The sequence below is a fragment of the Heterocephalus glaber genome, unplaced genomic scaffold, assembly GCF_053883595.1.
Source record: "Heterocephalus glaber isolate CG9 unplaced genomic scaffold, H.glaber_assembly_v1.0 deba00001673, whole genome shotgun sequence".
NCBI classification, from domain to species: domain Eukaryota; kingdom Metazoa; phylum Chordata; class Mammalia; order Rodentia; family Bathyergidae; genus Heterocephalus; species Heterocephalus glaber.
In genome coordinates this window covers 16365137-16390979 of record NW_028258410.1, presented here as the reverse complement: position 1 = coordinate 16390979, position 25843 = coordinate 16365137, and the positions used below count along the sequence as shown (strand labels likewise).

Below are 25843 nucleotides of genomic sequence, written 5' to 3'. Positions count from 1 at the left end.
TTTCAGTCTTTCCCAAACCCGAGCCTGTCCTCTGGCGTCTCACTCACAGACGGGGATCTGACGACAGCCACAGCCGGCCCCGGCCGCAGGGATCTCGGGGCGCCGCCATCGAGCCAGAGCCGAGCCCCAGCAGCAGCAGCAGGAGGAGGAGGAGGAGGAGTAGGAGGAGGAGGAGGAGGAGGAAGAGCAGAGGAGGAGGAGGAGGAGGAGGAAGTGCAGGAGCAGGAGGGAAAGAGCAGAAGGAGGAGGAAGGAGAGAAAGAAGAAACCCGCTCGCTTCCCAGGATTGCTTTTTTCTTCCTTATCTTTACGCGCGCGTGTGCGTGCGGCGCGTGTGCGCCCCTCGTCCTCCCATCTGAACCCGGTCTTGGATGTTTAATAAAGAAATCAAGTGTCTCACCAGTCACCACAAAAAAAAAAGCAAAAACAAAAAATATATACATCCAAAAGCAAAAACAAAAACAGAGGGAGGAAAAAACAAAACCCCAAACAAACAAACAAGGCAGAGACCACCTCCACTCGCCGCCGCAGGCTCCGGCCCCGCGTCTGCGCCCCGAGAGGGGTCTCCGGCCCGCGGCGGCGGAGTTGCGGGGGGGATCGTCGGGGGGCAGAGGCCGAGTGACGTCCTGGGAGCCGCCGGGCGAGAGACGGAGGACACCCGGCGAGGCGAGAGACAGCGGGCCCCGCGCGCGGCTCGGGGCTGGGGCGCCAGAAGTGGGACTGGAGGAAAGTAGAGCGATGCCCAGGCGGAAACAGCAGGCACCCAAGCGGGCAGCAGGTAAGAGACCGGCTCCTCGGGCTGCCGCCCGCGCCCCGCGCCCCGCGCCCCGCGCCCCGTGCCGAGCCCGCCGCCCGGGTGCCTGGGACGCCACCCCCTCAGCTTTAGGGGAGTTCGCGCGGGTCCCCGGCAACTCCGTCCCCCCTCGCCTTCGCAGCTCTCCAAATCCTCCCCTTTCCCGGCTCCGGCTGCGGGGGGGGCTACCCCACCGAGCCTTCCCTCCTTCAACTTTGTTTCCTCCACCCTCCACCGCGCCCCTAACTTTTCCCCGGATCTGTTCTTGCCTCCGGAGCCAGAGTCCGATTGAGGGTTTGGGGTGCGGAGTGAGAAGCCTGCCCCTCCGTCCCCCTGGCCCTCCGCGTGGTCAGTGCCAGCGGCTTCTGGCCTCTGGGGACAGCGTCTCCTCTGGCCGGGCTTGGGGCGCTGAAGTGGGAGGCTTGCCCTCGCCCCAGGCTGCAGGCTGGCCGTGGGGCTAGCAATGGGAGTTTAGCTTTGATTGCCAAGGTAGAGAAAGCGCCCCAGGAAGGGGATGATCCTTTGAATGTTCTCTAAAAGGATCCACGTTCGGGAATCGGTTCAACCCTCTCTCTTCTCTTTAAAAAAAAAAAAAAAAGGTGGAAGAGGAGGAATGCCCCCTTAGAAATTTAAACACTTCTGGATTTCCTTTGCCGGGAGAGAGTTGCAAACTTTATGAGCAAATTGATTTGTGTGATAGGAGCTATCCCATCTGAATCCGTACCACCAGACCCCCACCAAAACAGGAACAGGTCAATGGATCGGTACAATAGACCTTCCAAGAGATTTTTTTTCCCCCTTTTGGGTTGCTTAATTGCTTTTTTAATAGTATGCTGAGGTTTTGTTTCTCGGAAGTGTAATATGAAAGTTCATCTTTCTCCTGCCAGACCCACCCACTGAATAATCAGCTTTCCACTTGATTGCTAGTTTTGATTTGACATTTGATTGATCACCTGTCATCTCACTGGCTTTGATCTATTCATTCTTGATATATATCAATAAATCACTCACCATGGTAACTCAGAGTGCCAGTGACGCAAGCCTTGCCCTCTGTATTCAGAGCCAGACATGCACAATTATTATCTTGTTTGGCTTTTCATGTGGGCGTTTTTATTTCTTTGTGTCCTTTGGTTGAATCAGGGCTTTAGCAAAAAAAGTTGAAGTTCTGTTGCTGCTCTTCTGTTTTCCTCCCTCTCTCTCTGGCTTTGCCCTCTCGCTTTAGGTAACCTGAGTAAGGCTGGGCTCCTCAGTCTCACTGCCGCATTTTATTTTGCTCCAACTGGAAAACACAGGGAGAAGCCTGGTGGCACACTTTGCACAACTTTGGAAAGTTGTCACCCTTAGGAGAAATTCAAAGTTAGTTATGAATCTAGAGAAAATGAGTATTTGTATCTCAACATGCCAGACCGCCAGGCTCATCTCCAGGCTTACCTGATCCCAGCCTGAATGGCAATGCATGTGCTTTGAAATATCTAAGTCATCTTTGTTTCTGAGTACAAAATTGCTTCCGTAACCATTCATAGGTTGGTTAGAGTTGCATGTGGAAATATCATTTACAGAGCTTTGACTCATATATTTTTAAAATTGTTTCCCTAAGAGCACAATATTTAAAATAGTTCTACTACCTATATATTTGTAACTTGCCGTGGCAGTATTTCTTTTATCTTTTTTTTTAACTCTGGCTTTTGAAAACAGTAGCCCCCCCTTTTTGAAACTTAGACTACTTTGCAATCTGACAGTGTCAAGAGTGTGCGAAGGCCTTCCAGACTCAGGAAGAGTAAGCCTGCTCCATCTAGCTCTGGCAACAGAAGTTTAAGTGGAACTAGATTATTTGAGATACCTTCCTTATTGTTGTCCTGAAAGAGAGCCCTGGGCTACCGTCCAGCAAGAAGTGATACTGCCCTGAAAATTACTTTTTTTTTTCCCTTGTTGTTCTGGTAAAAGCCATCAACAACTAGGCAGTGATTTAAATTACCAGAATGACTGGACATGTCTCCTTTCGTGAGCTCATTACAAAAAGTGCTTTGCTCAGAATCGCACTACTTAGATTATAATTATCCTCTGACCAATGAGGATCCAGGTGTGCATAACATAACACTGTATCACATTATTTAAATTAGATCCTTTCATTAAGCCTGTATCTATTGGTGTTGGCCAATCTGTTTATTGTAGTGTGTGTGTGTGTGTGTGTGTGTGTGTGTGTGTGTTAGAAACTTGTGACTGTAGTTTCAGTTTTCTGACCTATTGTATTCTTAGTATCTGTTTGTTTTCATGATTTATTTTTACTGGAAGAAGTGGAAATCTCTTCCAAGCTGAAATGGACCAATTCATTTTACATACAGTAAAGCCCCTGTAGCGGTATTTATTTGCTCTCATATTAATAAAGCAGATAGTCTTCCCTGCAGTATTTTTTCCCTTCATCTGAGGTCATCAGTGCCCTGCTCTGTTTTAGCAGAGATGGTTACTCACAAGCAAAGTTATCCACTTTGGGACTCTGGCCAGTTAGCATCCAGGAAAGGGACGAGGGGATTCTGAGATTGTGGCCGTCCTAACTTTTATCACTGTTTAAAATTAAATACAAGGCACAACTGTAAGTAATTACTCCCATGGACTGATGTTGAAAGCTTGATTTCTAGCTTGATTAATGAATAATGGAAGATAGAAAAGGCCTGAAAGTGAATCAGCGGCCCTTCTGCAGCTCTTTCTCCCAAGAACTGTTCAGAGGCTATTATATTCCTTTGCATTTTTCATTTTAAGTTCTGTGTTTTAAGGAATCAATTATAAAACTTTCTAATAAAGTGCATTTCCCAGTAGAACCAACAGAATGATATTATACGTGATGGGGAATTTTCGTCTTTATTTGTTATATTCCTCCCCCTGCAGGGGGAAGGGATGAGAGGGAACAGCGGAGTCAGAACATTTCCCTCCAAAATATTATTCTCCCTACCTTTCTGAAGGTATGCTATTCCACCATTACTAGTACTTAAAGCAAGAAAAAAAAGTTTAGAAAGCAGCCTACAGTACCCCAGGGGTTTGTGTGAGTGAGTGCGTGCTTGGCTTGCTTCCTTAACATATATTTCTCTCGCCATTAAAACGCCTCCACTCTCACCTGAAAATATTGCAGGATTCTATACCAGCACCCCCCCCCCGCATTCATTTTAGGGAAGATGGCAGGAAGGTAAAGTAAAACAGAACAGTGCGTTGATTTGTTCGTATGCTGCGGGATGCAGAGTGCTTAAATTTTTAAAACTGTAGACATTCTCTAATTCTTCTCTTCCCAACAGTCTGTACCTCAGACACTGTCCACATGCATGGTCATATATCTTTCATTTCACCATCCTGAACTATTGTTTTTATGTTAATGCCAGCCAGTTACTATAGAACATAAAATCTTTTTTGATCATGGACGCATGAATATCTAATACGTGTGTAAGTTATGCGATTCGGCCTCTGCTCCTCCAAAGCAATTAGATGTTTCCTTCTTGCTGACTTTCAGAAGCTTTCCGATGATCCAGATCTGTGGAGAGTCTTGCAGGAGAGAGCAGCTCCCTCAATTCATTTTGTTTATTTAATATGGAGATGAATAATGCAGATTTTGTTTGCATGAATGTCCTCGTGTGGCAGTAAACATTAGACTATTAGCAATCATTACTTAAAAGTTGTAATTTGCACCTTAATAGCACAGGTTATTTACATGGGAAACATATTCAGCAGGGACAGTACCGAATACTGCAGTGGAGTAGAAATGACCTAGGGGATCTCCTTTCTCACCTCATGATAGCGAAGACTCTAGATTAATAGATGAACTTCTAGACATCACAATAGGGGTCTTGCTGCTCAAGATGAAGTTTATCTTTAATTTATTGGCAAGTGGCAAAAGACTCCAGAGAATAGGAACTGAGGCTGTTTCACAATATTCCCATTCTCTCACTTTGTTTAAACATACTTCAGAAAGACGAGTTCCTATCTTGAACATTTAAATATCTCATGCTGTAGATCCCTTTGCTTACCCAAAGATAAATGGCAAGTATAAACACTCTCACACACAGTAAAGCCCAAAGAGTCTCAGGAACACAAACTCTTCTAGCTATTACTGTTATTTAGGGCAGGTCCCTGGAATAGGAAGAACAAGGTACCTAGAAATCGCTTTGTGCACACAGTGTTTTAGACTGAAATTGATGGCTGAAGTGGTTCTTTCCCCACTCCCTTCCTGATTTTCTCCTCCTGCCTCTCACCTCACCCTTAAAGACCCAGATTGGATGGGACATCTCCAAAGCCCCATTTGTTTTAGGCATTTATTGATTTCGTTTTCAATCTGCCATATCGGGGCATAATACATTAACCCTAATCAGCAGATTGCAAGTGACAGGGAGTTCTAGCAGAAACCAGGTAAGGTAAACGAGAGGGGCTCTGGGAAACTTCTCCACAGTGAAAGCTCTGAGGCTTGGGGGATTGGACATTGGAGGCTGCTTTTAGGAAGGGTAGAAACATTCCTCAGAGTTCTGCAGTAGTTTTTTTCTCACCATTTCATGTTTTCTTTTTTCACCGGGTCACCTGGATTCTTATTGCTACACTTGGGAAAGCTTCACACCAACAAATAAGTCCTAGGCATCTTTAGGAGATCTGTCCCAGGAGCATCTTGACTTTTGTCACATTCCCCAGCAGAGGTTTATGCTTTCATTTCATCCCAGCTGACTTCTCACTACTTGAGGCGATCTCTGTTACCGGATAATCCCTGGGTTGGTCAGTTTCCCTTCCCAGGGGCTTGTCAGTTGTGCTCTTGGTTGAGCAGGTATAAGGGGGACTGAGTCTGCCATTATTGGGGACCAAAGAAATGATGCCCCTCTGCTCATTACTGACCTGACGCTGAGCTTAGGAGAATCAGCCAAGAAGAAAACCTAGGCTGCGTTTCTGTTTGTGATGGATCTGCAATTAGCTGATGCAAGTTTCACATCCAAAACCAGGTTTCCTCTCCACCACCATCTTTGTACCATTCATTTTCTGTAGCAGTGCCATGGTTTGAGAGGACTCTGGCCCTAGTGCAAAGGCAATGCCTGCGTCCATCCAGGTCCCCTTTAAAAACACACAGCTGCCTAACAAATTCTATATTAAGACTAGGCACTCACAGAGTATCATTTTCATTTGATGTGAAGTAGTTGGAAATACATTAAACTAACAGTTAGAGAATGTCTTGCATCGCTTCCCCGAAGCAGTGCTTTTTCATTACATATTTAATTACAATCAAATTGAATGACTTTTAGAAAAAAATCACAGTGGTATTAAAAGAACCTCAGCCCACAAATAATTTTATTGCTTTGCAAGTTGAGAATGCTGTTATATTTTTATTTCTTTGGGAGAAATTTATTTTAATTTTCTAATGTTGTGATAAAAACAGAATGTCTTTTACTGTAGTCTCTACTCAGGGAGAGCTCAGATTTTTACCTTCACAGACTCTGCTCAGGCTAGAAGAGAATTCTCTAACCATTTTCAGAAATGTGTAGCCGTTTGTTCTGTGTTTTTAAAAAATGTTTAAATTTCCCAAGTTCCATTTAAAGTTAAATTCTTGTGACCATTGGCAAGCAGTTCTTCAGCTATAAAGGGACTTAGTCTCTCCGCATAAGAAATCACCTCATTCAGGGTGCATGTTTGATTACCTGAATATTGCAAGAAAGATAAGTACCGTATGTTTACAGGGTTCTAAAATAAAACATCATCTTCCCTGGATCGATCTCTCTCCCTCCCTCTCCCTCCCTCCATCCCCTACTTCTGACCTTTCAGCCTGCCCCTGTTTTAGGAACTTTTTTTAGATATATAGGGGTAGAATTTAAAGTGGATTTTCAGGTCCACCAAACCTTACAAACAATAATAAAAACTGGAGACTTCTGAGCCCAACTGTCTACTGCTGCACTCTGTCTACAAACTAACAGGAAGTTATCTCTGCAGACACAGAGTTTTGCCTTTAACTCCTGCATTAGTGGGGAGTGTTTCCAGCATGTGGTGGTGTTTCTATTGCTCATTTTGTCTGAGAAATCACCACAGGAGCATCAGACTTGGGTCCATTCTGAAGATGTTATATTGATACACAGACACACAAAAAAGAATGCCCAGAGAATCTGCAATTGGGAATTGCTGATATATTTGCTTCCAAAACAAACTCCATGGATGAGATGATTAAGTAATTGGGAGGTATGTGAAGGTCGTTAAAATGACCATTTGGAATTTCCAATTGTTGCTTCTCTCAAACTTTTAGGTTTCCTCTCTTAAAAAAAAGATGTCCCCTGGGTATCCTCAATATCTGGGCTGTCAAAGCAATGTCTGAAATTATTTGGAATTTTAGAAATTAAAATTCAAGAGGCACAGTTAGATAATCCTATTATTAATATATCAGTATTATTTAGCTATGCTTAACAACAGGGAAGGGCACAATGCAAAAGTTTTAGAGATAATGAGCTTAGAGAAATTACATAGGAAAAAAACCTGGATCATTTTTGAAAGCATTTGTCTTGAATTTGGCTCATCTAAATGAGGGTTCTCTTTCTACCTGTCTCATTTTAGAAATAATTTCAGTATCCCCAAAGTATCTAGTACCCCAACATGAAATCGAGTCTACTAAGCTCCCTCTGGCTCCACAAAGAGGTGGAGTTTTATTATGCATATCCCTGTTGAAACAAAAAAAAATAGCTTTAGATCAGCAAACGTGGGCATGCAAACCAAAAGGAATCCATGAAGAAGGTTTAAAGATGGCTAGCTCAGGGCTCAAGATGGAAAACTTTGTTTCATCAAGGTAAGATGAAGATAAGAAGATAAGAAGAAAATAGCATTTCATTGTAACTACACATCTCTTGGCAAATGAGGAGCGGTGAAGCAGGGAAGATTTTTAAAGGAGATTTTTTAGTTCTTTTGCATCTCTCTCCAACAACTAAGTTAATTGAAAAGCTATAGTGTCCACTGACACTGAAGGAAATGCCTTGTGCTTCTATGTAGGTGGTAGATAGTAGGGTGGGTTAAAAAAAAGACAGCTTCTGCAATATAAAAATTAACATCACTGAGCTTAATTAGTTAAGTGCTTTCAGAACTGAATGAATTTTCTGAAACCACCCCTGAGCTTTCTTCTTAGAGCCACATCTAAGCCATTTCTATGGAAATTCGGAAATTATATAGACTGGATATTAAAGTGGACAGAACACTGTTTTTAAGGAAAATAGTTACACAGGGCAGAAAGAGATAAAAACCAAGTCGGTAATGAATTTGCAAGAAACATTCATAATGCTTTATGGTATCTTGAGAAATCCATGATGCATATCTGGTGACCCGGGAGATACAAATGTGAGACAGAGGTCAAGATTGTCTTTAGGGAAAACGACTTATGTAAGCGAAAGCAACAGCATATAAATATTTCTATATGCACTGCATGGGGCTTACTTAAATCACTTCAATTTATCAGATCCTTGGAATTTTCTATGTATTTAGGAGCCTCTGTCTTACACCCGAGGGAGGTATGAATAGCTGCTGGGCTAAGATGATGCTACAGAGAAGAGTTAAGTGCATTCCATGCGTTCAGTACCATTTGGTACAGAGAAAATGCCAAAATGAAAAGCTACAAGTGCGTTTGATATCAGAACTGCCTTGGGCTGTTTTCTTTTATTAGAAAGTTGGGTAGATGGCTTGCACTCTTCTTGTTTTCTCCCTTGGGATTAGATTTTAGATGTGGATGGAGGGACAGGATGAGAGGAGGTGACTTGGTTTTGGTTGCTGCTTTGTTGCATGCTGGTTATGCAGCTCTGAGCCAAAAGATAAACCTGACTCCCCGGGAAGAATGAGTCAGGCCAATCCAAGTTTGAATCTCTAGATGTACTTGGTGTTGGCTGGAGCAACTTGGGTAGACTGTTCAAATTCCTACCGCTGCTTTCTAATCTATAAAATGGGAGCAATCATAGATCTTACAGCCAAGGTTTGTGGACAGGACTTATACGAATAGGCTGAGAAAGCGTTATGTCACACGGATATGAGGGAACAGTGTGTCCTGGCTCTAAACAGCCAGACCATGGGAATTTATACCAGAAGGGACATCAGCAACCCACCAGTTATCATGGACCCAGGGGTCCAAGGAAGTGAAAGAAGTAATAATGGTGCCTTTGGATATTTAAAACTGGAAATACAGTAGCCAAAGTTACCATTACTTGTTTTAGCCTCTTAGTTCTGAGGCAGACTCATGCGGACTATCTAAAGCCTTGTAGAAGTGCAAAAATATTCTTTCCCAAGAAACAACAATTACGGCACTAGGAACAATAACCGTGACAATGCCTTCCTCTACACAAGTGCTTATAATCTACCAAGTACTGTGCCAACTGCTTTCTATACTGATCCTTATTCATTCAAGCAGCACTATCTCTTGAATTACTACTATGTGCCAGGTCCTGTTCTATCGTTTGGGAGCTTTGGATGAATAGGATTTGTCTGAGGACCTGTTCACCCAAAGGGGCACTAGAGAACATGTAAGTACATTTATAACAGAAGGGATAATTTTATTTTTGGTACCGGGGATCAAACTCAGGACCTTGCACTTGTGAGGCAGGCAGCAGCACCACTGAGCTAAATCCCCAGCCCCAGAAGAGATAATTTTCATGAAGAAAAATATCCTCCATGATATCAGACTTTTTATGAAAGCAAAGTACTGAGAGCATGACCTGGGGCAAGGTGGGTGTGGATGGTCAGGGAGACCTTTGCAGGAGGGGAGCTTGCGCTCAGCCTGTTTCTCCATAGCAGCTCCGTGCAGTAGGTGCCAGTAGAATCCCTGTTTTACTGAGGAGGAGCTGTGTACCATGCAGGATAATTCACTCAAGGTTCGGCAAGTGGTCAGGGGTGACATTTCTCATGTGGCGATTTGATCGAACATGAACAAAAGTGAGACACCAGCCAAGCGCAGAGCCGAGAGGAGCATTCCCGGCAGAGGAAGCTGGCAAGTGCCAAGGGCCTGAGGCAGAATGGACTCGAATGTCTGCAGCATTCTTGGGAGGCCCCAGTGGCCGGACAGATTAACATGGGTCACAGTGATAAGAAGGGAGCCGAGTAGGGTCAGCAGGGGCAGACCGAAGGTGGCCTTCTAGATCTGGGTCTGGGTGGGGCTCTTTGGGGGATTCGAGCAGGGAGGCATTGAATCTGATTGGGTCTGCAGTGCAGCACAGGCCCTCGCTTGTACTTCAGAGGTGCTGACAGACTTGGACACATGTGCTCACCAGTGCCTCACCCGCTCTCCAAATGATGGTGAACGGAATGGCCGACACAGAGGCTGCACCAGGCGGGAGAACACATGCCCAGCCTTCACAGAGAAGTGCTTGGGTGGCCGACACCAATGAGGCTTCGTTGCTTGAAAGGCAGATAATGTATGCCAAACAAACCGGGGACCCAGGGGTGGCTGCTCCATCCTTACACAGCGTGCTGTGCGCTTGGGAATGAGTCCTATAACTTTGCTGTGCCTCAGTTTCTTCCTCTGTCAAATGGGGATACAGATATCTCTCTGCTCACAATCCACTTGTGTCATGAGATGATCCGATACCGATAAAATCTTCTTCGCTGCAGGCCTAGCATTTCCGTCAGCTCCTCTTTGTAGGCACATACTTTCATTCTTCCTCTTGCCGGTATTTTATTTTTATTTTCTGTAATAATTGTGGGAGAAGTCTAGTTCCATGAATTGGTCTTTGGCACCTACTGGGCAGTAAATAAAGATTTCCTGAAGAAGGAATAAAGGAGCCTGTAAAGAAATCAGTAAGGAAGTACTTCCATTAGTGGATTACTTTGTAACCTAAGTCATCGCTGTCCGGTATCAGGGTCTTGTTCATACATCTTAAATTTTGGGCAGACCTGAGTACCAGTCATGGTCGTAGGTGTACTTTGGTTGTGTACTGGTTTAGAAAATGTTAATGCCCAAAAAACTGATTTCAGTACTAAACTTGTACTTTGCTGCTCATGATGCCATCTGTCTTCAGGTGCCGGCAGGGGCGTACAGGCTTGCTCCTCTTACAGATGAGCCGGGATGGGCCATGGTGGTCTGGTGGTCGGGCTGCGGGAGCCAAATTGTACAGGAACCTCTCTTCCAACTTAAGGCTCAGTCTGCGCCCTGCTGCGCCGCAGGTGCCACCGTGGCCCTGCCCCCAGGGGCTCCCCACCCCCAGGGGCTCCCAATATCCCTGCCCCGTCCTCCACCACCCGCTGACTCCTCCCCTAGGCCCAGGGCTGCAGGGCTTAGAGGTGGCTAAGCTCAAGGCAGAAGGGTGTCTGCTGCTTCCTGGTAACGCCTTCTTCACTTCGTCACCTTGAGCGCTTGCGAGCGGGAAGAAGTGTGGCCTGTTATGGTGTGGGTGGGAGTTAGGACGCTCGTTATCTAGACGATATGATGGAAGGTGTGGCAGGACGTGGGGCACCCGGTACTGTGCAGGGCGGTGGGACCAGATGCCTGCCTTCCTGGAGCCTGTGCTGTGTGTGGGATCAGGCAGGGCTATTTGCAGAAGGTACGGCCGGGGTAGGCCCTGACGCCACAGAGTGCGGTTGGATAGGATGGTCCGGACAGGGCCTCGCTGCAGAATTGATGCCAGCACCCAGCGAAGGGCACTCGGAGTCCATCCCCTGGGGACAACAGGGTCAGGCGTAGCTTCGGTCTGGGACTGGGGCCTGCTGGGAAAGAGGAAAGGCTGGGAAGCTGGGCTGGTGGGGCAGGCGGGGCCACAGAGCTGCAGGGAGGAGCTGAGGGCTTGGGGGGCATGGGGCCAGAGGGTACAGAATCGTCACAGCTGCTATACTGTGCAGGGTACCAAGGTAGGAAGCAGGTCGACCACTCTGAGCGGCCTACATCGACCCAATCAAAACCAGACTGATGGTAGAGGGGTGGGGGTGCCCAAAGGAGACCTCAGGCAGGGCGGGGGGGCCTGCCCAGTGCAAAGTCTGACTGTATTTTATCAATCTATTATCCAATTCCCTTGCATTTTCCTCCTCTAATTATACATGAAGGGCTCACTGAGGATGGTTGTCTGTCGTTCTCTGAGTGCTCAGAGCTGCTTTATTCTTGAAGTGACTGTTCAGGAAGAGGCCTCCGTCCTCCAAGCACATTTCCTGGAGGCCAGCAATAGGAAGTGGGCCCCTCACAACCCGCCCACCTCATGAGGCAAGAGGCAGCCTAGGGTGGTAGAGACAAGGGCTCAGTTTCTCTTCAGTGGACTGTGTCCTCCAGTGACCTTAGACACCTTTGCTTCCCACAGTTTGTTTCCTCAGTAGCGGAACAGACTCATTGAAAGGACCCATCTCACTGGGTTTTTATGAGGATTAATTGAGATAAATAAGATAATACGCTTAGCACAGTGTCCTGTCCATAGGAAGTGGTCAATAAATTTGAATCATTATATTAACAAGTTAATAATCCAATCCATGCCTTGATTTCCTTGTGGATAGAAGAGGAATAATAAAAACTCCCTCTTGGAGTTGCTGGGAGAAGTGTTAGTACCAGCAAGGTTCTGGAAACAGGGTGACATGCTGGTGATGGGGTTATTTAGGAGTGAAAGGGAGAAACCTGAGGAGATCAGGGTGTGTCTCTAGGGACAAAGGGTACAGACCACTAGTTCAAACTGTCATCTCCTCCCGTGGAAACTTCTAACAGCTTCCTCCCGTGCCCGAGCCTGCCAGAGTTTTCTGCAGTGGTGAGGAGGGAAGCAAACCTGTCCTTGAACACACGTTGTAACCCAGGGTGGTCTCGTCATGAGCTGTCATGCCACTGGTGAGAGTTGTAGAAGCCTTGAGTCATATGGTGAAATAATGTCGCCTTTTCAATGCCACTGAGACCTCTCTGGGTAAATGAAGAAGACAGACTGAGGTTGGTGTGAGCCTGTCTTTAGCGCCTCTCTCACCCTCATTTATCAGAAAGAAGGGACCTCAAACTCAGAGACTGTAGCGAGGAGCAGCCCCAGGGACAGCGTGAACTAGTCATCTCTTTTCTTCACGCCTGGTCGCCATCAGGTGACGGCAAAGGATACTGGTTTTTTCATTGACTGCAAATATAGTGACATCATTTTTTGTTGTAAAATAAAATTAGGTAAGTCAATAAAGCAGAGAGGTATTTAAGGAAACTGATAAAGAAACCAATGGGGAAGTGGGGCCCAATCTGTGCGGATCAGGTGGAGTGAGAACACTATGGCAGGTGTGGCCACAACCAGGGCTTCAGTGGAACGAGATGTGAGCAAGTTCTGCCAAGTCACACCTGGGCCACAGCAGGCCCAGAAGACAGAGGCTTTCATTAAAACATCGTAATGCCTTGGAAACCGGAAGGGACCTGCCCCCTCAGGACAGTAGAGGGAAACTCTAGAAAGTTTTTACATTGAGGAAATTTTGAGGATCTGGAGGGCCCCGGATTTGATGTGTTGGTTTGGCATCTGGAATAGAGCAGTGGTTCTCAATCTTGACCTGGAGTACTTATCACTGAGAGGACTTGTGAAAATGCAAATTTGCGTGTTCCCAAGCTGGAGTCTACAGATTCTGACTGCATTGGAGGAGGTGAGAGCCATGAGGCTGGGAGTGTGAAGCACTTGCTGTGACTTAGAATTACAGAAGAGGAAGGAAAATTATATAGTTATTCTCTTCTCCTCCTCTTCCTCTCTTTCTTACCTTTCTCCTTCTCCCCTTAACGCTACAGCATTTACATTTTTTAAATTATGTGAGAATATTATTTTTGCTTTTGGCTTTTAGTCAACAAAGAAAATATGAGTAGTCTCTCTCTCTCTCTTTAGTTGTGGATGGTTTTAGAAATATCAGGGACCATTTTTTCTACTGTATTTCAACAGGGAAATGCATCCATTTATGTATTCTGTCTACCTGGTCACAGCATCAAACACCAGAGCCCAGAAATAGAAGGTGAGAAATCCAGCAAATACGTAAAGGAGGGCACTTGCTGTGGGAGTTGCTGGCAGCTTGGGTACCAGATCAGTGAGACTGAAAAGAAATAAGAAGTGTCTCCCAGATGTGGCCCTTTGTTTCTTAAATTCTGGAACGAGAGGGGAAAACCCTAATTTTATTCTTTGGGCCTCCCCCACTTTCTTGTTGTCTTTAATACATTTCTTCATACTTTCTTCAATAATTTCTCCTTTTTTCTTCTTCTTTCATTCCCCCTTTCCTCTCCTGATTCTTCCCAATAAATGTACTTCCAAGTCCTTTCTAAGACTCATAGTCCAAGGAATAAAAGTTACGACGGTGATATTGATGAAAAATGCACTAAATATGGTCGCAGTCATAATTGCTACCATTTCTTGACCCCATAACAGCTAAACTGAAAGGACTAAGCTTGGTTATTATTCAACGTTTCCTAAACACTGACTCCAGAGGAGGAGTTTACATAGGAGGAGTTTACATACTGCCTCTCTGAGACATTATCCCATCAGCTGGATACTATTAGTGTTGGTCCATTGAATAGATATGGAAATTAAGTTTTGGAAATTTCAATTAGCTTGACTAAGACCACACAAGATTTTAGACAGGATAGGGAAACTGGATCTATGTGTCAGAGTCCAGGTCCTCAGACACTGCACTTTGTCTCTTCTTACAGTATTTAAAGAGTCCCATAAATAAACATTCGTGGTCTAGTTAGATACATGCAAGCCGACGGCATGAACTGAAGCTCAGTGTTTCTCTCTGGTTCAGTAAGTCAGGTGTCTCAAAGGGGAAATAAATTAAAAAGATCATCTTGCTTATCTAAATCTCTATAAACACCATCTTTAAAATTACGTCTATGGCAATAGTAACAGCAATAACAAAAACCTGCGACCTGACATCTTTTATACTGTTCACAATGGCGTTTTTGTAAATCTGTTCCTGTTTGACTAAACAGAAGTAGGGGGGAAAGGAACCTTGAAACCCTCAGTGCAGTCCGTGTGGGAAGGCTCAGCAGGACCTGCTCAGCTCCTCCCAGAGCATCTCTGAGATGCATCCTCGAGGCAGACGCCGCTCAGCTGTTTCTCATAAATCTCTCATAGACGCCATGGCTCTTCCTGGCCATCAAAAAATACGGAGCACATACAGTGCTGCTCCCCTCATTATTTACTTTAGCAAAGGAAAAGCTACTCTTGTACATTTCCCCCCTTTAGGGTCCCTCATAATATTGATGGTCAGGCTCTCTAACAATGTGTCTTACTTGTAAGCATTTAATTGTAGGTGACACTTAAATGAATACTTTGAATAACAGGGAGAAAGAAAAGACAATCGGAGAAATTCTTGGGGTCATAACTCAGAGGGAAAGTGTTGTTTACAGCACAAACCATGATAGGATCTTTGTTGAAAACATCAACAATTGTTTTAGTTATTATTGGTGGTAAGTTGTTTTACATTTTATTGTTCAGTTTTTATGGGCGACATTTTAGTCAAACCTTGTAATAATACAAATTTGCTGCCTAGCCGTCTGATCTAAGGTTATTCCAATGAGAAATCAAATGGTATTATCTTATTTTATTGTTTTCAACATTAGTATTTGTTAGTATGGGGTGGAAATAGTCTATTAGATGAACTAGAAAAAAGAAAGAACTATCAAATATAAGATGAAATTCCTTCACTTTATTTCATATATACTGAAATTAAATATTTAATGAATCTAAGTCCAACTTGAAACCTCTGTACCACAGCCCTGTAAAACAGACATCAAAGAAAGAATCCTCATTTCTGCATGATTTTGTGAGGATTTTTAAAAGTTGATACTTACTAAGTACTTAGAGCAATGCTTGACATCTAGCAAACTTTCAACAAATATAGTTATTATTCCCCTCCTTGCCCCAGAGATAGGCATATTAAGACTGTGTGCATATTTTTCATTATATATAGTTTTACTTGTATGTATACATAGTGAAAATTGTTATTCTTTTGTGTATGTTGAAAATTTCTGTTTAAATAATTTTACTACGTACTTTGAAAACTTTTTTAAAACTGTGTATTTGAGACTCTATCCTAGTAGGTAGGTAGGTAGATAAATAGAGGAAAAGAAAGAGATGGTACGTTTAAAAATAGACATAACTAATTATTGTTTATATGCTTTATAATATTCCATCATAAGTGCATTTTTATTAATTTATCAGTTCTGTAAGCAGACATTTAGCACATTTTAAATTTTTTCTCTAGTACGCAGAATCCTGTATTGAATATTCTTGGAAATTTGTATAATTATCACATAAGTAATTTATGTAGAGAAAAAGAGCTATGAGACTATTACTGCATTTAGTTAGGGAACCAATTGAGAAAAATAAACATTATTTATTTCGTACTTTGGCCATTCTTGGTGCCTTCTCTGAAATATGTGTGCCTCTCTCTCTAACCAAGAATACAACTGGCTGATTTGTACTTGGTAGCCACTTGTTAAATGTCTCTTAAAGTAAGGAAACTGCACACTGAATACAAAACGTCAATAATCCTAACCATGTTTGGGACTCAGCCATTCATTCGCTTGGTTTGAATCCCAAGTACAATGAGAAAGTTGTTAGTAGCCACATTTGGGTGGAGTAGGAACAGGCACAAGGAGAAGAGAAGTGTGAATAACATAAAAGAAACTGTTTGTCCTTAGAGTTTGTGATGGGCTGTCTATCTGAAGGGCTGGACAGCTCTTGCTTGTGGGAGGCTGAGATCCTTGGGGTGTTAATAATGTGTAGGTGGGTGGGTGTGGTCAGAGAGGGCCTTCAGATTGTGTGTATGTGTGACAAGGTGATCCATTAACAACAGTTAGTCTTGGGGCCAGGGATTTAGCTCAGTGGTTCCAGCGCCTGCCTCGCAAGCACAAGGTCCCGAGTTCGATCCCCGGTACCAAAAATAAAAAACAACAGTCTTGCAATGTAATATTTTAATTGACTAAACTTCAGTCTGATGCAGTTTAGAAAAAGTGTATTGAAACTAAGTTCTGGGGGTAGAAATAGAACTAAGATAGGACCCAAGGGTGAGAAGATCCATATTGTTCTAGATGCTTTTCATAACTGGGACCAACGTGGTCCTTAGAATTGGGTGTGTGTATGTGTGTGTGTACACTGAGTGTCATCTCTGTGTGTGTGAGTTGTATAGGCTGTATGTATACTTTGAGTCATTTGTGTGCAGTGGGTCTGTTCTTTTGTGAGTATGAGTAGGAATTGTGCAGGAATTGTGTGTGGTATATGTGTCCTGTACAGCTGAATTCGATGTGCTGTGAATGTAAGTTTGTGTGTCTTGGGAGGAGCATTGTTATGCATGAGCCTTTATTTATAGATGAATTTTGTGTTTGTAGAGGCCCTGATAGTGCACATATTCTTGCCAGTGCTAAGCTAGTAATGAAATCGTGACAAAGCTCTCTAGGATTTCCTTTATGAACATACCAGTGTCGCAGTACACTTACTCAGGGGACCTCTTTGTGGGACCGCCCCCCCCAAACCCTCTGATGGCCCTGAGAGGGAGGAAAACATAACAACTGCTAACAAAATGTGCCCTGCTCTAGGAAATCAGTAGTACCAAGGAATGTTTAAGAGACAAGATAGTCCAAAAAGCAAGCCCCATGCTGCATTTTAATTTCTACATCATTGTCTGTCTTCCCTCCAACACTACAAAATCATGTGGACCACTTCCTTTGCAGTTCCTGGAACACAGCATGTGTCGGGGTCAAATATATGAATGAACACTTGAACATTTATCCAGGGTTCCTGGAGCCTTTAGGATATTCAGCTACCCAGGTTATTTATGCCCACAGGGCTGAACAAAGCAAATTCTCAGTAAATGTTGTTGACTGGATAAATGAGCGCATACATATTATACACCAGAAGGTTTGCTTATCTCAGAAGCAGGCTAGCGACCGTAAGAAAGCAGTTCCCCAGTGGGGTTTTTATTCTTCCTCTGTGGATCCCACCGGGACACCTTGTCTGTGTCCCATTGGTTTAATTATTGTGCTTTCAGATCGGTGTGGCAGCCCTTCTGCTTACTATCAAACTGCAATGAAGCGCAAATGGAGAAATAAAGAGGGAAGGGGAAAATTCTTTGTAATCCAGGTACAGGAATGTCCTCAAAGATATTTTTTTTTTTCTTTCAGAGAGGTAAAAAGAGGGTAGAAAAGTTGGGGAAAGCAGTTCCCAAACTTGAGAAACATGTAAACCCACAGAACTGTGTTGCTACTTCCATAAATGTTTAATAAGTTTTATCATCTTGTGACTAAGGTTAAACAAATGTGAGTCCTTTGAGGAATTATTTACTGGAAGCAAAGTTATAGCGTCAACATCTGTGTTTCCAATCACTTAGATGAGGAATAGATCAAATAAATCACGAGCAAGTTCCAAAAAATAACTTCTACATTATCATCTCCAGAGAAGAATAATGGAAGTAACTTTTAGGTGCCCTCTCCGTTGGAGTTTAGATTTTTTTTGTTGTTAGACTTCACTTTTTTTTTTATTCATTTCACTATCTTCAAAAAATAAGTCTTCATTTTGTGTGAAAGTTACCATTAAAACACCCACAATAGAAGGACTTTAAAATTTCTCTCAGGGAATGTGGCTCTTTCAGCCAACAGTCTCATTTGGGAATGGGCTAACAGTTCCAATATATAACATCCATATAATTTAACCTCATAAATTTATTTTTTTTCACAGTGATGTAATGGGGAGACTGACCTGGAGTTTGTACATTTTCCTTGCTCTCTGCATTCCCCCAGGCAACATAACATTCTAGACAGTGTTTTACGTGCCCTGATTAAAATATAACGTATTCTTGCATTTCCTGGGGACTGACCTGTTACTCTTAGCAGAACATTTAAAGAAAGCTAAGATGTTTTCAGTGTGTAACAATGTACTTGATGAGGTTTGGGGGGTTCATCTTTCTTTTTTTTTTAAATCATGAACTGATTTTCATTTTAGACCATAGTCCTCTGAATATCTACTCCACAAGAGAAGTCTTATGCTTTGGTTCAACTTTCCAGTAAACCACTCAACTCTGACAATTAAAATAGATACAAACACTTGTTTGTAGCTGCTTTTTGAATTCTTGGGCCCTTCCTTAACTATTTCTAACTAATGTCTTCTCTCCATTGCTATCCCGCAGTGGAAAGAAGGAATTGAAGACATTGATGGGGAATTCCCCCGAAACAAAACAGAAGCAGTGGAAATGTAACAACCTTCTTATTTAAAAGGAAAAAAAATAGTGAAAACAAAGGGCAGAGCTTTCTATAGTTCTCTCAATCATAAAAACAACAGCTATGACCCTTCCCACACTCAGCAAACCAATTTGTGGATGGAGATGCTTTAATTTTCTCTGAGAAAAGCACATGGAAGCCCTTGCCTTCAGAGGTGGTGGCCTGGGCTGGAAACTTGGTGTGCTGAAGTCAGTGCTGCATGTAGTACAAATATTGTTCTAAGTATGAGAGGCAAGAGGCTTGGTAACTCCATGAGGAAGGGAGGGGTGGCTCGATCAAAAGAATGAGTGGAACATGGATTTCTTGAAGAAAGAATATGTGCTTGAGGGTCATCATTTGATTCACTCTTCAGATCTTTCTTGAGTTCTATTGTTTTTAAGACCCTGTGGTATGTGCTGGAGCTACAAAGGTTTACAAAACAAGGCTCTTATCTTAACAGTTTAGCAATGGAGAGCTTAGATTAATCCAAACACCCACTGTGGACTTAGGGAGTGTTGGATAGATGGATGGGTGGGGTGGATCGATGGATGGATGGATGCGTGGATGGATGGGTGGATGGGTGGATGGATGGATGGATGGGTGAATGCGTGGATGGATGGATGGATGGGTGAATGTGTGGATGGATGGATGGATGGATGGATGGGTGGATGGATGGATGGACAGATGGGCAGTTGGATGGATTGGTGGGTGAGTGCATGGATGGATAGGTAGATTGGTGCGGGATGGGTAAATGGCTACATAGATGGGTGAAAAGGATAATCCATGGCTCCATAGGAACTCAAACTCATTTGTTTTTACTTCAGGGTTTAATTATCTATTTCCACTCAGATTTTATCCAAACCAACTGCTGCTATCTCCATTAGCCCTGGGTCCCTGGCTTCCCTCCTCCTCTCTAGTTCTCCATGAGCTCAGGCTCCCTCTTTGCTGCACACCAGCCCCTGTCAACCCCTATGAGGAGTAATGTGCAGTGAAGTGCTCCAGATCTGGCCCAGTTGTCCCTGAGGCTTTTTTACTGCTCCCTGCAACCCTGACAGAACCAGCGTGGTGTCTCTGCACCTCCTCTCCTTGCTTTGCCCCTGAAATGGTCACAGCAGCTCTGTCAGCATGTCCTGAAAGTCCACCTTCATCAGGCACCACACACACATCCTATGTGTGCCTGTCCTCACTCAGCCTTGCTTTCAGTGGACATGCTATGATCTTGATTTCCCCGAAAACTCAGGCACAGAGCTAGGAACTAATTTGGTCATACAGAGTAAATACAGAGTGGAACCAAAACTGAAGACTCAGTGTGTCTGCTCCAGAGGCACTCTGGGTATTCTTGGCTGCTTTTGGAAGCCAAGTCTTATTTTCCTGAATCCTGTTGTAGCCTGTGACAAATTGTACATCACTTGAGTGACTATTTGGGCCCAGCCTCGGCAGGTATGGAAACAGACAAAGGGATGGACTGGCTCAAGGCCTCACCTCTCCCTTGTGTTTTCCTTCCTTCTGTGTCAGCATCTCTGTGCATGGTGGGCCGTCATAGCGTCAGCCCGGCTCCTTCGTGCGTGGGTGTTTATGCTGCCCTGCGTGGGTTTGTGTGGTTGTGCCTGACCCAGTCGTAGGCCTCTGGCCAGCCTGCCTTCACCTATGTGCATCCAGGGCTTTAGGAGGCAGGAGTGGCTGGCATGGCTTTGCCAATGCAAAGTCAGTGTGGCATTACCCAAATAAGGGACAGTGGACACTGGGCTGACCAAGGTCCTAGCTATCTGTTACCTGCTCTCTTGGGTTACAATCAAGGGCTTTGAACTCAGATAGATTGGGGATTGAATCCAGGCTGTTATTTACTTTCTGTCTGACCTTAGACGACTTTTTGAGCCTTCTAAGCACTAGCTTTGAATTTTTTTTAAAAAATCTCTTTAGTATGAAATGAGGTCATGTCATGGTTCATATAGAGTGTGCTGAATGAATGCTTGGCACATAACAAGTGCTCAATAAACCTGAATGTGGTGGTTTTAGCATGAGAGTCAACAAAAGTTTGAGGACCATTAGACTAACACATGGAAAGAGATATACTCTCTTGGAGAAAGAGATATACTCTTGTGAGGTCTTTGTTTGTGTTTTGGGGCATAAGTTTAATAAGCAAGCTTTTAAACTGGGTGCAGTGGGGCACACCTGTGACCTTAGCACTCTGGGAGGCTGAAGCAGGAGGAGGGCAAGTTCCAGGCCAACCTGGGCACCTTAGGGACTTACCAAGGCCCAGTCTCAAAATTTAAAAAGGAACCGGTGATATAGTTCTGTGCAAAGGCTCCAAGTTCAGTTCCTGGTACTACAAAAAAACCCCACCAAGTTATAAAGTAAAAGTGGTTGGAATCCATATAGGCCCCCAAATAAGTCAACCGGATTAGAAGAACTGAATTCTAAGTGTAACTGATTGTAGTTCCTTTCTTCGAAGGGCCAAAGGTTCTTCCCAACTTTTGTTTCCTTTTAGGTTTTGATTTATTTATCAATTAGGCAAAATGGGAATTGACAAGCCTGAAATGATGAAGATGCTAAAGGTTTAAAAAACTGTTTTCATATGTCAGGAATGAAAGATGTGTTGAGGCTGAATGAGAGAAAAATGACTGTCAGAAGCAGCCAGGGTGGCAACGCTTCCCACTTCCAGGGGTGCGGGAGGCAGTGGGGAAAGTTGGACTTTGATTTCTGAAACAATGTGGGAGTGTCCAAGACTAACCGCCTGGAGGCCGGTTTCTCTCCTGTGGAAAGCCTGACATACCGTGCATTTGGGGTGTCGAGGCCTTTTCTTTCTCACACTTTGTTCTGCACAGTGGTGTGTCAGGGCCGCTCACATCTGCGAAGGAAATATGCTCACGTGTGTGTGATGCTCTACCTGTAACATGCATGTGCTCAAGTCTGACTTACACGTGTCCCGGAGGCTGTGTGCCGTGGCTGCCTTTGATTTAGTCCAATGCGTATGTAATTTTCTGCAGAAACCACTCCGGGTTAGTGGCCCTTCACTTACTGTGTTATACAAGCTGCTGGAAAGGTAATTATGCGTAATAGGAGCCACCTTTGATTTAATTCTGCGGAGGTGAGTAATTAAATTGAGTTGCAAGCATAGGGGTTAGTGAGCAACCTTTGTTTGGGGACATTCATCAGGAAAGACTGAGATTGCTTACACAGACGCTGCTTCTTGGGTCCCTCTTTGTCACCCAGATTACCTTAGAAATACATTGCTAGACCTGGGAGAGATGTACCAAAGGCTACATGCAAGCAGCAGTGCCTCTAGTTTGTTGTCCAGAATGTCATCTGAAGGGAGCTCACCTCTCCGGTTTCATCACCTGGGCTCATGTGTGCACCTTCCGCGTGTGAGTTCAGCATTGTGCTCCTCGTTAGCTGCTTGCCAGTCACCCTTACAGACGATGGCTACCCAGGCCGTGCTCAGTCCTGCCATGTGGCCTGGAAGTCCTGAGATTTCTAGTCTGGGTCTACTTAGGTTCCAGCAGCAACAACAAAAGCAAACCAATTCCATAATCCTTTAATGATTGAATTTGAGTTGAATTAGTGTTTGTAAGATTTCATTTGAATCCCATGTGTGCTATTATTGCATTTCAAAGACTGCTTGTGTGTGTGCGTGTGTATGTGTGTGTGTGTCCAGTAAGCCTAGCTTGATTAAAACAGAATAAAAAGAATCCATAAGGCACCCGGGCTGTCTCCCCACTGGCCTCCCGGAGTTCCTAAATTACAACTCCCAAGCAAGGGAGATTCTGCTGGGCAAAGCCAGTTCCACTCAAGGCACTGCCCCCCACAGTTGGCACAGACCTGAGCACTGGTGGACACAGTTGCTAGGAAAGAGCAGCAATTTCAACTCGGTCTTTGTAGCTTCCAAAGGATTCCCCGAGCTCTGCGCGGAGGACTTTTCTCCATGATGGCTGTAAGATGGAATCGGAAAGTTTAGAGGAATGTTACAAAAATCCTCTGGCCTAGGCCCCCTGCTCATAGAACAGAAACATGGCCTGAAACCTTCATCCTTCCGTCGCAGCCCATGCACCCTCTAGGAGAGTGTGCGGAGTGCAGTCTCCGGTCCTCCCAGACCTGCCAAGTCAGAAGCAGCGTTTTCACATGACGCCCAGATGATCCTGCACACATCAGGATTGAGAAGCATCCCTCCAGGCCCAGAGTGCTTGCCTCTGCCTACCTGCCTGTCGGGAAATTCTCACATCCCCAGTGCCTGTGCCTGGCTTCTCTCTGTCGCCATCCCACACCCAGCCCGACCTCCTCCTGGGCTCCTCAATGACTTTACTTGGTTCAGATCTTGGTTCAGGGCCACTTGTTCAGGGAAACCTTCTCTGACCCTTTAGACCACTTGTCAAATCCACCCCTCCCACCCATTCCCAATAAAGGCTGGAAAGCTTTGCGCTCCCCTGCCTTATTCTTTCAGGGCTGAAATCTCTGACTCTGGATTTGTTGATTCCCATCCGCCATCAACTCCACATGGGCAGTACGTTCCATGGGGACAGGGCTGTGTCTGGCTTGTCACCTTCATGTCCAAGCACTAGATGTTCCAGCACTGCAAATATCAGTCTAGTGAACAAATAGATGCATATGATTAGGCTCTATAGTTAGGAATATTGTAGGCACACTGCAAACTGCTCCGTTTATCTCTTCCGGGGTGTCCAGACATTTTCTAGAATAGTTTTCTGTTTATGCAGTTCCAGGTGAGGAGAAAGCCAATGCAGTAGAACTTACCTCCTCTGAAGCATTTTCTGCATATTGGATATTATCCCATTTAATCCTCGAAATAGCTCACAGGTTTTATGACTCAGTGAACTGAGGCTTAAGGCAGTGATTTCAGACCACAGGCCAAGGAGGAGCAGGACTGAAACCATGGTACCAGACAAGGGAGGCTGGTGCCCTTGGCTGTGCCTTGGGTTGGCTATCAGCTTGGCCCTGTGACTAGTGTGGTGCTCCCTGTTAGCACAGACTTTTACTGAACTCACTGCCTGGCTGCAGAGCTCTGTCTAGGGTCTGGGACAGCAGTGAACAAGGTATATCAAGTGCCTGCACTTGTGAGGCAGAGCCAACGTGCATTTAAGATGCCAAGTGGTGAAAAGGGCTAAGAGGAAAAATAAAAGGTGCCAAGGGATGCAAGGGGAGGAAAGGAGCTGTAGTGTTATAAGGCCTTTTGCCTCTTTCTTGTCTGTATCCTTAGCACTTAGCTCAAGGTCTAGCCCATAATAGGTCCTCAATGAACATCATTTGATAACTGACTGACAGATCGAATTAATTATTTACAAAGGGAGCAAAAGCCAGCTGTGTTGTGTGTGACCATAAATCAGAGCAGAGAAAACAGCCCATCTGGGGGTTGAAATTTCTGACCCTGTTGTTAAATTATGCTCTTTCTAAGCTACAGGTTTGTGATTGGAATGATTGCAATCACCTCTAGAACTTCCAAAAAAAATTAAAAGAATACGTGTACACACAAGTGTTCAGCTCATTGTTTGGGAAAATTTTGGAATCAGGATTTCTGGAAAGTGGAGAGTCAGCATGATTTTTAAAAGAATCCTCCAGTTGAGATTGATGTGTATAAAAGCTTGGGATATCCTACTCTCAATATTTGGAATAATAGCACTGCTGCGTGCCTACTGTGTGCCTTGCAAAGTTTTCAGAGGCTAACCGAGCCCCACCCAGGGAGGAGATGAACCCAGCAGCTACTCTGTTCACTGTTCTGCTCCAGGTGGTGCACTAAGCTCCCCACATGGCCCACTGTTTTGTCTTCAAGGACCTTCTGTGAGATAAGTCTTATTATGTCTCACTGATTGTTATAGAAATTCCAGAGAAGATTCAAATAAACACCAGCTAGATGATTGAAATCGGGGGGCGGAGGGTGACAAAGTATAGCCCATGAGCCAAATTCAGCCTGCCACCTGTTTTTATATGACCTATCACCTAGAATAGTTTTCATATTTTTAAATGATTGGGTAAAATCATCGACTTTTGTTTTCTCCTATATTATATAAATACCTACAGAATATCCTTGATTTTTGTCTCTTGGTCTGCAAAGCCTACACTATTTATTATTTGGTCCCTTACAGAAAAAAATATTTGCTGGTCTTTACTCCGGAGTATTATTTCCCCATTTGATATATGCAGAAGAGTCACATGCAAGGCAATTTTAGGTGGTACAGACCATGAATTGTTTAAGAGTTACAATTTTAATTTGCTGTTTATTAGAAAGGGAAAGTATAACTAATACATTCAAACCATGATTTCATGGATGTTATTGCTGAATGCAATATAAAAAAATGAAAATGAATCCATTTGAAATCAATTTTTCAAAAAATAAGTAAATAATAGTGCAATGAAGTAGAGAAATAAAACAAATCACAAAGGTAATACAAAAAGGATAAACAGTGGCTTGTGGGGCCAGAAAGTGGGACATATAGGAAAGAGTGAAGGTAAGGGAAATCATTTAACTCAAGTAAGGAAAGATAGGAGGCAAGAGCTGATGATAGCTCTTTCTGTTTTTAATATTCTGTGATGTTTGGGGTTCGTAGAAACCTTGATGTTGTGGACTTCGCCATCTCTGGAGTTATCTTCCAGCGATCTGTTTCAGTCATTGTTTTTCCAGGAGACAATGACACTGGCTGGGGTCGCCAGGGTCCCTGCTAGCTCAAGGCTGGCTAGTCTTCTGGTCTTCTGTCTTCTGTGTTTCCTTCTGTTCCTCGGGAAGACAGACGAGTGCTCCTTGGCTGGGTTCAGAGGTTTGGTGGGGAAATCTCAGAGGCCCTCCAGTTCAGCCTGCAGTGGAAAGGGGGATAGCGATCTGATAATTACTGTTGCTATTTTGAGACACAAATAGCAGAGACTGGGAAAGCAGGATGAAAAAATCACATTAAGACAACCAGGAGGGAACAACAGGAA

At 44.1% G+C, this 25843-nt stretch overlaps 1 protein-coding gene across 6 annotated transcripts in view; it reads left to right on the top strand.

The window, feature by feature from the left end:
* The first annotated feature begins 187 nt into the window (after positions 1-187).
* Tshz2 (teashirt zinc finger homeobox 2) overlaps positions 188-25843 on the top strand; it is a 433036-nt gene continuing 407380 nt past the window's right edge. For 4 of the 6 annotated variants that reach the window (XR_015446002.1, XM_021239064.2, XM_021239062.2 and 1 more), the window contains exon 1: positions 189-777. Coding sequence is in view for 5 of the 6 variants with exons in the window: in XM_021239064.2 (XP_021094723.1) it covers positions 738-777 (40 nt within the window). In the remaining variant the exon portion in view is untranslated. Of the gene's footprint in view, positions 778-25843 lie in introns of all 6 variants that reach the window. The other 2 variants (XM_021239063.2, XM_021239061.2) reach the window with 1 other exon arrangement.